A 14,952-nucleotide genomic window follows, 5' to 3' on the forward strand; every position below is an offset into this window, starting at 1 on the left:
CATTCTCAGAACGTTTGGAACATTAATACATTCTCAGAACGTTTGGAACATTAATACATTCTCAGAACGTTTGGAACATTAATACATTCTCAGAACGTTTGGAACATTAATACATTCTCAGAACGTTTGGAACATTAATACATTCTCAGAACGTTTGGAACATTAATACATTCTCAGAACGTTTGGAACATTAATACATTCTCAGAACGTTTGGAACATTAATACATTCTCAGAACGTTTGGAACATTAATACATTCTCAGAACGTTTGGAACATTAATACATTCTCAGAACGTTTGGAACATTAATACATTCTCAGAACGTTTGGAACATTAATATATTCTCAGAACGTTTGGAACATTAATACATTCTCAGAACGTTTGGAACATTAATACATTCTCAGAACGTTTGGAACATTAATACATTCTCAGAACGTTTGGAACATTAATACATTCTCAGAACGTTTGGAACATTAATACATTCTCAGAACGTTTGGAACATGAATACATTCTCAGAACGTTTGGAACATTAATACATTCTCAGAACGTTTGGAACATTAATACATTCTCAGAACGTTTGGAACATTAATACATTCTCAGAACGTTTGGAACATGAATACATTCTCAGAACGTTTGGAACATTAATACATTCTCAGAACGTTTGGAACGTTAATACGTTTTGTGCTCCTGTGAATACCCAATGTTCTCTGAGGTAAATAGGTAAATATACCCTTTTCACCATCAAGATGCTGCCGTGTTCTCAGCCCTTTTAGAAACCATCATTTCAGCAGAAGAATGCTGTCGCAAACTTAATGATCCTAGAAGTATCTTAAGAGACAATAAAAGCTGGAGAAATTGTTTGAGAGTCAATAGTTGTAATGTTAATAATATTTATAAAGTTGCATTTGATTCTCTATACATATTTACAGGTATTGTCCTCATTAAAATGATATTTACTGCTTGGTGCAATATATCCTAATAAAAAAAAACATTAAGTTAGCTATATTATATTACAGAGAATCAGGTATGGACAATACAATTACTGATTATATCCTTCCGGACAGAGAAGGAACATTCCATTACAGACAACACAGCATTTCATAAGAGGTTAGATGCACAGAATTAAATGTAGTATTATATTGAACATCTATCTATGGATAAATGGGTATTATCACATCTGGGATGTTGTAATATAGTTCAGTCCGGTTCTATGTACAGTCTGCGTCTGAAATGTCTTATAAAACGACTGTGTTCCAGCTGCATCGTGTTTCTTCCTCTGCCAGGGCCAGGGCCATGTAGAGTTTCCCAGCATCAGGGCATTTCAGTGCAGGCCTCTTGCCCTACTTCACCCCCCAGCTGGGGCACTGCAGGCAGAGGAGAAAACGACCAGAGGGTGAAACCTTCTACTGTTCTCCTTCTCTGCACTGTGATGCAGAAAATCCACACAAGGCTACCGTGCTACAGTACCATGCTGTCAGAAGCAGCATTGTCAGTTCATACTGGCCCATAGATGGCTGTGCATTCCCACCCACTACTATGGCGGATGTGTAACCAGGAGAGCTCCTTACTGTTTGGTTTGGCTCAGTTCGGTTCATTAGTGTGAAAAGCCCTTGAGACAGTGGCTCTGTGATCTCTGATCTGAGCAGGGCTGTGGCTGTGAGACTGACCAGTGTGGCCGTGAGACCGACACGGTGTGGCCGTGAGACCGACCGGTGTGGCCGTGAGACCGACCCGGTGTGGCCGTGAGACCGACCCGGTGTGGCCGTGAGACCGACCGGTGTGGCCGTTAGACCGACCGGTGTGGCCGTGAGACCGACCGGTGTGGCCGTGAGACCGACCGGTGTGGCCGTGAGACCGACCGGTGTGGCCGTGAGACCGACCCGGTGTGGCCGTGAGACCGACCCGGTGTGGCCGTGAGACCGACCCGGTGTGGCCGTGAGACCGACCGGTGTGGCCGTGAGACCGACCGGTGTGGCCGTGAGACCGACCCGGTGTGGCCGTGAGACCGACCGGTGTGGCCGTGAGACCGACCGGTGTGGCTATTCTAGATCATCAATAATGTTCTTACAGTTCCAAATAATAAAATCTTTCACAGGATAAGTTTCAGGATTATTTAGCTGATTCAACTGATATTATATAGCTAGCTAGTGATCGTCATTGTGTGATCTTCACATGGTTAGATGTGTTCTATGGACAATGGAAGTGATATATTCTGTGTTGTATATGAACATTTCCTAAGGTCGGCCTGTATCACAAGAATTATCACAAGAACAACTAGCCCCTCCCCCTGACACTTAGCCACTCCCCCTGACACCAAGCCTCTCCCCGTGACACCTAGCCCCTCCACCTGACACCTAACCCCTCACCCTGACACCAAGCCCCTCCCTCTGAAACCAAGGCTCTCCTCCTGACACCTAGCCCCTCCCCCTGACACCAAGCCCCTCCCCCTGAAACCAAGGCTCTCCACCTGACACCTAGCCCCTCCCCCTGACACCAAGCCCCTCCCCCTGAAACCAAGGCTCTCCACCTGACAACTAGCCCCTCCCCTGACACCTAGCCACTCCCCCTGACACCAAGCCTCTCCCCGTGACACCTAGCCCCTCCCCCTGACACCAAGCCCCTCTCCCTGAAACCAAGGCTCTCCACCTGACACCTAACCCCTCACCCTGACACCAAGCCCCTCCCTCTGAAACCAAGGCTCTCCTCCTGACACCTAGCCCCTCCCCCTGACACCAAGCCCCTCCCCCTGAAACAAAGGCTCTCCTCCTGACACCAAGCCTCTCCCCGTGACACCTAGCCCCTCCCCCTGACACCAAGCCCCTCCCTCTGAAACCAAGGCTCTCCTCCTGACACCTAGCCTCCGGATTGGTTCTGGTTACATTTGTATCAAAAAAGGCATTTTCATAGAAACACTTGGAAGCCGGGTCAGTGATTAATGCAAAAAAAAGCAGTTTAAACTATTTGGATTAAATTATTAAATTATTGGTGGGTCTTATCGTTGTGGAAGGCTTATATTGAGCCTAGATATAATTTCACAAGCCCTGAATTCATTAGATTATTTCTGACTGTTTGAAATGCAGTGTATATGACCTTTAATTGTGTAACAAAGCTTATACTTCTCTCTCTCTCTACATAATATATATATATATATACAGTATATATATTGTGAATCGAGATATGATTGTTAGGCTACATGGCCCACTAATTAATGAACAAAACCAAACCCATTTCAATCCCATTTGGCACAGTATTCCCTTTACAGCCCTATGGACCCTGGTCAAAAGAAGTTAACTATATGAATACAATCTGGGATGAAACCAATGTCTTTTTGACTCTGCTCTGCCTAGCAACGAGGTGTCCTCAGGTGATAAGGCTGCAGCAGTCACGCAGGCAGGCAGACAGGCTAACCCCGACAGGGTAATTGTTTTGTGTGTGTGTGTGTGTGTGTGTGTGTGTGTGTCTGTCTGTCTTTAATAACTTGTCTATCTGTTATTGACCATGGGATTTATAATCTAGCAAGGTCAGACTGACATCATATTTCAATAAACGATAACGGCTGATGCTTTTAGGAGGTGGATGTAAAAAAAAAAAAAACTGCTTTGTCAATTTGTCTTTGCCTCGTCATTGTCACGTCCAAGGTGACTCTGCTCTGCCTAGCAACGAGGTGTCTTCAAGTGATAATGAACAATAGTCAGGCAGGCAGGCAGGTAGGCAGACAGACAGGCTAAACTGGACAGGGTAATTGATGTGTGTGTGTGTGTGTGTGTGTGTGTGTGTGTGTGTGTGTGTGTGCGTGCGTGCGTGCGTGCGTGCGTGCGTGCGTGCGTGTATGTGTGTGTGTGTGTGTGTGTGTATGTGTGTGTGTGTGTGTGTGTATGTGTGTGTGTGTGTGTGTGTGTGTGTGTGTGTGTGTGTGTGTGTGTGTGTGTGTGTATGTGTGTATGTGTGTATGTGTGTGTGTGTGTGTGTGTGTGTGTGTGTGTGTGTGTGTGTGTGTGTGTGTGAATTGATGCATTTACAAATTCCCGACAATATTTTACTGAAAATGAAAAATGTTCACCTGTGTAATTTATGGTGGAAAAACCCATACTAAACCTATTAGTCAACTGATCAATTGGTTATTGATCAGAATGAAAATGTCTGTAGGATTTATAATACAAAACCATAAAAAACAACCCAGAGAAACAATAAGGTAGCGAAGATAAGGGAACTGATGGAATAGAGGTGAGCCTACAGTTCATGACTTTGTTTCTTTACCTACGGGGAGAAGATCTACCCGAGGGTCAGAATCAGTACAGGTTATGATGGCTACAGTCATAGAGAGGGAAAGGAGGATACCTGGTCAGTGGTACAACTGAATGTCTTCAACTGAAATGTGTCTTCCACATTTAACCCAACCCCTCTGGATCAGAGAGGTGCGGGGGGCTGCCATAATTGTCATCCATGTCTTCGGCACCAGTCTGTTACCTGCCTTGCTCAGGAGCAGCACGACAGATTTTTACCTTGTCAGCACAGGGATTCAATCACGCAACCTTTCGGTTAGTGGCCCAACGCTCTAACCACTAGGCGACCTGCTACTTATGCCACAGTTATCAATCTACCCAAAGGTTAGCTCTAGAAAATATTATTATGGTTGGTTAGGTCACTAGTAGGGGAGCCTACTAACAAACCTATCCAAGGGTCAGAGCTGGCACAGATTATTACGGCTAAAGTCATAGATCGCCAAGTAATCTATCTAAGGATCAGATTCAGGACAGATAAATATGGGTAGTGATTATCTCACCATGATGGTCAGAAGGACAAATGAATAGGTACAGTGATTATATATATATAATATACCAAACAAAAATATAAGTGCTGGTCCTATGTTTCAAAATCTGAAATAAAATACGCCAAGATAATCCATCCACCTGACAGGTGAGGCATATCAAGAAGCTGATTAAACAGCATGATCATTACACAGGTGCACCTTGTGCTGGGGGCACTAAAAGGCCACTCTAAAATGTGCAGTTTTGTCACACGACACAATGCCACAGATGTCTGAAGTTTTGAGGGTGCGTGCAATTGGCATGCTGACTGCAGGAATGTCCACCAGAGCTGTTGCCAGATGATTTAAAGTTCATTCATGTACCATAAGCCACCTCCAACTCTCGTTTTAGAGAATTTGGCAGTGCGCCCAACCGACCTCTCAACTGCAGACCACGTCTTTGGCGTCGTGTGGGTGATCTATTTGCTGATGTCAACGTTGTGAATAGAGTGCCCCCTGGTGGCGGTGGGGTTATGGTATGGGCAGGCATAAGCTACAAACAACGAACACAGTTGCATTTTATTGAGGACAATTTGAATGCACAGGGATACCGTGACGAGATCCTGAGGCCCATTGTCATGCCATTCATCCGTCGCCTTCAAGTTATGTTTCAGCACAGCCCCATGTTGCAAGGATCTGTATACAACTCCTGAAAAGCTGAACATTTCCCAGTTTTTCATGGCCTGTATACTCACCAGACATTGTCAACCATTGAGCATGTTCGGGATGCTCTGGATCGATGTGTACGACAGTGTGTTCCAGTTCCCGACAATGTCCAGGGGCTGATCTAGATTACAGAACCTCCCCTCAAAGTGTTCCCTAAAAGCAACCAAACAGTGATGGATTGCGTCCCAAATGGCACCCTATTCCCAACATAGTGCACTGCTTTAGACCAGAGATGCATTATGTAGAAAATAGGGTGTCATATAGGATTCAGTCATAGTACACGTCGATCCAGAACATCCAAAACATGACGTTCTGTCTGGGAACGTCTTCACCCCAGGGGCTGTTTGGGATCCGTGGGGGCTTTTGGAAATCCTCTTTCAGAGCCAGTGAGCGGGGGGGGGGGGGGGGTATTATAATTTGTGAGTGCTTTACACAACCCCTAAAACACAGGCCTAGATAGCAGAGGCCTAATCTACCTGGGAGAAATAAGCATTATCCGTTTAGATCAAATATAAAAGCTTTGAAAATAATACTCCACTTACATTATGACGAAAATGAGAATAACAAAACATGGTAAACCAAAACAGGTGTACCAAAATATTGAGTCGATTGATAATTAAAACATAAGGATAATAATAAAAAACATGACATTATATAATTGTATTACGTTACATAACAGTCTGAACTACGTACCTTCTCTTGGTACTGCCTGCGGGAGGAGTCCAGTGATTGGATGAGAGCGGTGGCGTGACCCACGAACATGGCGTAGCAGGTGGCGCCCACGATCATACTGAGCATGGTGATCCACAGGTCGGACATGCTGACGGGGGCCCGGGCGCCGTACCCGATACACAGCATGTGACTCATGGCCTTGAAGAGTGCGTACGAGTACTGCTTACCCCACGAGTCATTCTGCAGGGGAGAGAAAGGAAGAAGGGGAAGACACGGAGAGAGGGAGACAGAAGGCGGGAGGGGGGAATTACCGCAGGCTTGTGGAAGATGTCCGACCGCAGAGAGACAGGAAGCTCTTTCTTTTTGATGCTTCACTGAACATCCTGCCAACATAGCCTTGATGCTGGGCATGTCACATTCACAGAGTACCTTTTATTTGTATGTATTTTTATTTCACCTCTATTTAACCAGGTAGGCTAGTTGAGAACAAGCTCTCATTTACAACTGCGACCTGGCCAAGATAAAGCATAGCAGTGTGAACAGACAACACATGGTTACACATGGAGTAAACAATAAACAAGTCAATAACACAGTAGAAAAAAGGGGAGTCTATATACATTGTGTGTAAAAGGCATGAGGAGGTAGGCGAATAATTACAATTTTGAGTGATAAATGATCAGATGGTCATGTACAGGTATTGGTGTGATATTGGTGTGCAAAAGAGCAGAAAAGTAAATAAATATAAACAGTATGGGGATGAGGTAGGTAAAATTGGGTGGGCTATTTACTGATGGACTATGTACAGCTGCAGCGATCGGTTAGCTGCTCGGATAGCAGATGTTTGAAGTTGGTGAGGGAGATAAAAGTCTCCAACTTCAGCGATTTTTGCAATTCGTTCCAGTCACAGGCAGCAGAGAACTGGAACGAAAGGCGGCCAAATGAGGTGTTGGCTTCAGGGATGATCAGTGAGATACACCTGCTGGAGCGCGTGCTACCTAAACCACCCCCCTCCCTCTCCTCCATTTCTCCCTCTCCCCCTCATTGGCCACAAGTTCTATAACAATTGATATCTGGAAGTGGTGCTGATCAACATCTATTACTTTGGAAAGGTTGATTTATGGGTTGTCTTCGGCCAATAGGAATCCTTCAGTTCGTAGTGGTGGATGGGCCGTGGATGAAGGAAGCAGAGAGTCGAGGGGAAAGGACTGGCCTGGATTCTGCTTCCTGCCTCCTCTCATTTTATCTAAAATGGCACCCTATTCCCTACATAGTACACTACTTTTGACCAGGGCCGATATAGGGAATAGGGTGCCTTTGGGAAGCAGCCCTTATCAGGGATGATAATCACAAGTACTTTAATGGGAGTGTGGAGCAGAGAGGTGCTGTCAGGGCCAAGGCACCACGATTCAGCGCAGATACAGTGTCACCTGCTGGAGCAAGGCCTAGGCTAGCATACACATCTGCCACATTGGTCTGCATAGATAGGACAAGCTAATATACATGATAAGCTGATAGATAGGATAAGCTAATATACATGATAAGCTGATAGATAGGATAAGCTAATAGACACGATAAACTGATAGATACGATAAACTAATAGATCATAGATAGGATAAGCTGATAGATAGGATAAGCTAATAGACACGATAAACTGATAGATAGGATAAACTAATAGATCATAGATAGGATAAGCTGATAGATAGGATACGCTAATAGACATGATAAGCTGCTAGACAGGATAAGCTGATAGATAGGATAAGCTAATAGACATGATAAGCTGATAGATAGGATAAGCTAATAGACATGATAAACTGATAGATAGGATAAGCTAATAGATCATAGATGGGATACGCTGATAGGTAGAATAAACTGACAGATAGGAAAAGCTGATAGATAGGATAAATTGATAGATAGGATGAACTGATAGATAGGATAAGCTAATATACATGATAAGCTGATAGATAGGATAAGCTAATAGACATGATAAGCTGGTAGATAGGATAAGCTAATATACATGATAAGCTGATAGATAGGATAAGCTAATAGACATGATAAGCTAATAGACATGATACGCTAATAGACATGATAAGCTGATAGATAGGACAAGCTAATATACATAATAAGCTAATAGATAGCATAAGCTAATATACATGATAAGCTGATAGATAGGATAAGATAATAGACATGATAAGCTGATAGATAGGATAAGCTAATATACATGATAAGCTGATAGATAGGATAAGCTGATAGACAGGATAAGCTGACAGATAGGATACGCTGATAGACAGGATAAGCTGATAGATAGGATAAGCTTATAGACAGGATAAGCTGATAGATAGGATAAGCTAATAGACATGATAAACTGATGGATAGGATAAACTAATAGATCATAGATAGGATAAGCTGATAGGTAGAATAAACTGACAGATAGGAAAAGCTGATAGATAGGATAAGTTGACAGATAGGATACATTGATAGATGGGATAAGTTGACAGATAGGATAAACTGATAGACAGGATAAGCTAATATACATGATACGCTGATAGATAGGATACGCCGATAGACATGATAAGCTGATAGATAGGATAAGCTGATAGATAGGATAAGTTGATAGACAGGATAAGCTGATAGATAGGATTAGCTGATAGATAGGATAAACTGATAGATAGGATAAGCTAATATACATGATAAACTGATAGATAAGATAAGCTGATAGATAGGATAAGCTGATAGACAGGTTAAGCTGATAGATAGGATAAGCTGATAGACAGGATAAGCTTATAGTTAGGATAAGCTGATAGACAGGATAAGCTCATAGATAGGATAAGCTGATAGACCGGATAAGCTGATAGATAGGATAAGCTGATAGACAGGATAAGCTCATAGCTAGGATAAGCTGATAGACAGGATAAGCTGATAGATAGGATAAACTGATAGACAGGATAAGCTGACAGATAGGATAAGCTAATAGACATGATCAACTGATAGATAGGATAAGCTGATAGATAGGATAAGCTAATATACATGATAAACTGATGGATAGGATAAGCTGATAGATAGGATAAGCTGATAGATAGCATAAACTGATAGACAGGATAAGCTGATAGATAGGATAAGCTGATAGACAGGTTAAGCTGATAGATAGGATAAGCTGATAGACAGGATAAGCTGATAGATAGGATAAGCTGATAGACAGGATAAGCGGATAGATAGGATAAGCTAATATACATGATAAACTGATAGATAGGATAAGCTGATAGATAGGATAAGCTAATATACATGATAAACTGATAGATAGGATAAGCTGATATAGATAGGATAAGCTGATAGACAGGATACATTGATAGATAGGATAAATTGATAGGTAGGATAAGCTCATAGATCGGATAAGCTCATAGATAGGATAAACTGTTAGATCGGATAAGGTTATACTGTTAAGTACTTTTTAATCATAGATGTTCTATCATTCTGAAAGCAATATGACATGTAATACCAGTCTCAGGATTTAGATATAGCCTTCAGAGTATTGTCTTGAATGTGAAGTCCATGGTATTTTAACCATGGCTTGCCTTTTGGACCCCTTTGTCATTTTGGCTGCGACCACAATGCGAAACACGAAACACTGAACCCAGTCTTAGCTTCCCTACACTACTTTCTCAGAGCATAAATCCCAGCCTGCTGCAAGCCACTAACCTTGAAGACTTCAATGTCCATTTTATGAAATAAATAAAACATACAAATCAGAAGTAGAGCTAAATGATAAGTGCATTACTTTTGATCAGAGCCCGAAGGGCTCTGGCCAAAAGTAGTGCACTCCAAAGGAATTAGCCTACCATTTGGGACACTCTGTGTCTCCCGGCAAGGCACCTACAGTAAGCTCCATTTGGGAGACGGATGTGACAGCTCCCTGGTACAGGCCCTTGATGTTGCTCCTCCTGACTTGCTGACTCCTCCAATTAACGCTCCTCTCTCTCTCTCTCTCTGAGTCTCTCTTTCTCTCTCTCTCTCTCTCTCTCTCTCTCTAAAACTGCTGAGAAAGCATTCCAACAGAACACTTCATAAAAAGAACTACCCATACATCTTTAGAACATCGCTAGTAATCATAAGTTTACCCCCTTCTGTGTCATAGACTCCTGCTGTCTGATGATGATAGATCTCACTGTTCTGTGCTAGTTATAACACCCATGCGGTTCCATTCCTACTGCTGCCCTATGTACATAGACGAGGAACACTGGTCACTTTAATAATGGAACACTGGTCACTTTAATAATGGAACACTGGTCCCTTTAATAATGGAACACTGGTCACTTTAATAATGGAACACTGGTCACTTTAATAATGGAACACTGGTCCCTTTAATAATGGAACACTGGTCACTTTGGTAATGCTTACATACTGTTTTACCCACTTCATATGTATATACTGTATTCTAGTCAAGTTCATCCTATTTAACTATTGCTGAACATATACTGTTCTATTCTTCAGATATACTACATATTCTATCCACAGACTGTCCATAATATCTATACATCCCATCACACGTATATATAAAGTACATACTATTGTTCATCTTAATATTTCTACAATTATTCATTTCATGATTTTACTTTTAAATATGTGTATTGTTCTGAATTGATATTACTGCACTGTTGGAGCTAGGAACACAAGCTTTTCACTACACCCACAATAACTACATGCTATTTATGTGTATGTGATCAATAACATCTGATAAATATGTGTATGTGATCAATAACATTTGACTTGATTTTGATAGACCGGTGTTCTGTTCTAGTTATACCACCCATGCTGTCCCATCCCTACTGTCTCAAACTGTTCTGTTCTAGTTATACCACCCATGCTGTCCCATCCCTACTGTCTCAGACTGTTCTGTTCTAGTTATACCACCCATGCTGTCCCATCCCTACTGTCTCAAACTGTTCTGTTCTAGTTACACCCATGCTGTCCCATCCCTACTGTCTCAGACTGTTCTGTTCTAGTTATACCACCCATGCTGTCCCACCCCTACTGTCTCAGACTGTTCTGTTCTAGTTATACCACCCATGCTGTCCCACCCCTACTGTCTCAGACTGTTCTGTTCTAGTTATACCACCCATGCTGTCCCATCCCTACTGTCTCAGACTGTTCTGTTCTAGTTATACCACCCATGCTGTCCCATCCCTACTGTCTCAGACTGTTCTGTTCTAGTTATACCACCCATGCTGTCCCATCCCTACTGTCTCAGACTGTTCTGTTCTAGTTATACCACCCATGCTGTCCCATCCCTACTGTCTCAGACTGTTCTGTTCTAGTTATACCACCCATGCTGTCCCATCCCTACTGTCTCAGACTGTTCTGTTCTAGTTATACCACCCATGCTGCCCCACCCCTACTGTCTCAGACTGTTCTGTTCTAGTTATACCACCCATGCTGTCCCACCCCTACTGTCTCAGACTGTTCTGTTCTAGTTATACCACCCATGCTGTCCCATCCCTACTGTCTCAGACTGTTCTGTTCTAGTTATACCACCCATGCTGTCCCATACGGTCTTATAATTGATCCCACCATACTGTTATACTATACCATTTGTGTTCTGTCTTTTCCTGCTGTTGTCTTGTATGCTACCTACCAATGTCTGACGACAGCATCAGGAGGCAACAAGCCAGACGTTGGATGTGTTTGATGCATCACACAGTACTGACTCTGTACCGGTGCCCCCCTGCATATAGCCTCACTGTTGTTATTTTACTGCTGCTCTTTAATTATTTGTTACTTTTATATATTTATTATTATTACATATATACAGTGCCTTGCGAAAGTATTCGGCCCCCTTGAACTTTGCAACCTTTTGCCACATTTCAGGCTTCAAACATAAAGATTTAAAACTGTATTTTTTTGTGAAGAATCAACAACAAGTGGGACATAATCATGAAGTGGAACGACATTTATTGGATATTTCAAACTAATTCTAATTTTCATCATAGGTACACTTCAACTATGACCGACTGTTGTCTTGTCATGTGTTGCTCCGTGCTACAGTCCTGTCTTTTCCTGCTGTTGTCTTGTTATGTGCTGCCCCGTGCTACAGTCCTGTCTTTTCCTGCTGTTGTCTTGTTATGTGCTGCCCCGTGCTACAGTCCTGTCTTTTCCTGCTGTTGTCTTGTTATGTGTTGCTCCGTGCCACAGTGCTGTCTTTTTTTAAATCAGAGCATCCATCATGAAGATCGTATTTCCGTAAAATGGTACATTTACAGCAAAATTATCTCCAAATGATCTTCCCCACTGACTAATCTATTAATATGTAATCTAATCTCTATGATGATTAGTTGTTTCTTTCACAGATTGAGGAGACAATTACCTGATAAATTAGACACACTGTTCTCATAAGGACACCTAACTGAGATGGGTGGACTCTGCACTTTCACTCTTTGAGTCAGATTTGCATCAGCCGATGATAGAAAGAATGTATATTAAGGTATGATATTAAGGTATGATATTAAGGTACGATATGTTGCCTGACAAGAACATTTTCATTCCCACAATGTATAAGTACTTGCATTTACTGTATAAGCACTTTGTGCAGTGGTATAACTGTGTTGAATTACATAAAAAATATATTAATTTAACCTTTTATTTATATAGGTTAGTCTCACAGAGAAAACATATATTTTGGGTTTAAATGTTGTAGTTTTAACAGCCAATCAGGATGTATATGTGTGTATGTATATGAGTATGCACTCAACTACATGGGGAACAAGTCTGTCCTTTTTATGTCTCTATTTTGGTTTGGTCAGGGTGTGAGTTGGGGTGGGAATTCTATGTTTTTGTGTTCTATGTTTTCTATTTCTGTGTGTTTGGCCGGGTGTGGTTCTCAATCAGAGGCAGCTGTCTTTCGTTGTCTCTGATTGAGAACCACACTTAGGTAGCCTTTTCCCACCTGTGTTTTGTGGGTAGTTGTTTTCTGTCTTTGTGTGTCGGCACCAGACAGAACTGTTTCGTTTATTCCGCTTTGTTATTTTTTGTTCTAGTGTTCCGCTTTATTAAAAATCAAGAACACGTACCACGCTGCACCTCGGTCCTCTTCTTCAAACAGCCGTTACGAAGTCAAAGCCACCATGGCAAAGAGTAGTCACCAGTGCAGCAGCACATCTTCCTCTGGGGGGTTAGTAAGGAGCACAGCATGCATACTGAACTATACTGTGTAGAGACGCAACTGGTACATGAGAACCAAGAGAGACAGCTCCTTCATGTGTGTACAGTGTGATTGTGCTTGTTGTAATTGTGGGGGGGGGGCTGATATTTACTGTATATTCCTGTGTATGTCTTAATGTGTCCTCATGTTTGTTCACGTGTGTTCATGTATGTTCATGTGTATTCACGTGTGTTCAGGTGTGTTCATGTATGTTCATGTGTATTCACGTGTGTTCAGGTGCTGGTGAAAACAGAACAAAAACACTTTGTCATGGATGTGTATTAAATGAAGCCAGGGGAATGCCGAGCAGCAGGCATCAGATCCTAAAGCCAGGGGAATGCCGAGCTGCAGGCATCAGATCCTAAAGACAGGGGAATGCCGACCAGCAGGCATCAGATCCTAAAGCCAGGGGAATGCCGACCAGCAGGCATCAGATCCTAAAGACAGGGGAATGCCGACCAGCAGGCATCAGATCCTACAGCCAGGGGAATGCCGAGCAGCAGGCATCAGATCCTAAAGCCAGGGGAATGCCGAGCTGCAGGCATCAGATCCTAAAGACAGGGGAATGCCGACCAGCAGGCATCAGATCCTAAAGCCAGGGGAATGCCGACCAGCAGGCATCAGATCCTAAAGACAGGGGAATGCCGACCAGCAGGCATCAGATCCTAAAGACAGGGGAATGCCGACCAGCAGACATCAGATCCTAAAGACAGGAGAATTCCTGGAGCTAGAGCAGATGAATAAATGCAACACAGTTTTGAAAGATAATGAATGTAACACTGTAGCATCGTATAATTGTTTCAAGTTGAAGCAGTGGATATAATGTTATGAATAAACCAATAAAATGATCAAATGCAGTAAAATGTAGTGGCATAATAAAGTATCATATGATATTGGCAGATTGGCATCACATGTAACCAACTGACCTTGATGCTATTTGTATTCATCCTAACACCTACTATAATAGTATGTCAAAGATCTGAATCTTGGCATATTGGATCAAACAGGATCCTCTCTCTCTCTCTCTCTCTTTTCTCTCTCTCTCTCTCTCTCTCCTCTCTCCTCTCTCCTCTCTCTCTCTCTCTCTCTCACGACTCCTACCGAAGGTGGCTCCCCTTCCTGTTTGGGTGGCGCTCAGCAATCGTCGTCACCGGCCCGACTAGCTGCCACTGATCCCTTTTCCCCTTTCTGTTTATTGGTTTCACCTGTGTTTGTGTTTTAGGCTGATTAGTCGGGCTGTTAGCCAGTAGGCCCGCCTACTCTTTGTACAGGATTGTTGTGTTTTAGGCTGATTAGTCGGGCTGTTAGCCAGTAGGCCCGCCTACTCTTTGTACAGGATTGTTGTGTTGTAGGCTGATTAGTCGGGCTACGTTAGCCAGTAGGCCCGCCTACTCTTTGTACAGGATTGTTGTGTTTTAGGCTGATTAGTCGGGCTGTTAGCCAGTAGGCCCGCCTACTCTTTGTGTGGGATTGGTTATGTGTAGGCTGATTAGTCGGGCTGTTAGCCAGTAGGCCCGCCTACTCTTTGTGTGGGATTGGTTATGTGTAGGCTGATTAGTCGGGCTGTTAGCCAGTAGGCCCGCCTACTCTTTGTGTGGGATTGGTTATGTGTAGGCTGATT

The 14,952-nt window shown here is 42.9% G+C and overlaps 1 protein-coding gene across 2 annotated transcripts in view; it reads right to left on the reverse strand.

The window, feature by feature from the left end:
* hcn1 (hyperpolarization activated cyclic nucleotide gated potassium channel 1) overlaps window positions 1-14,952 on the reverse strand; it is a 161,799-nt gene that overhangs the window by 39,455 nt on the left and 107,392 nt on the right. For both annotated transcript variants that reach the window (NM_001124318.1, XM_090191325.1), the window contains 1 exon segment: window positions 6,164-6,382. In NM_001124318.1, coding sequence (NP_001117790.1) covers window positions 6,164-6,382 — 219 coding nt within the window.

Source organism: Oncorhynchus mykiss, chromosome 12 (assembly GCF_057628025.1).
Source record: "Oncorhynchus mykiss isolate SJ-2025 chromosome 12, ASM5762802v1, whole genome shotgun sequence".
NCBI lineage: Eukaryota > Metazoa > Chordata > Actinopteri > Salmoniformes > Salmonidae > Oncorhynchus > Oncorhynchus mykiss.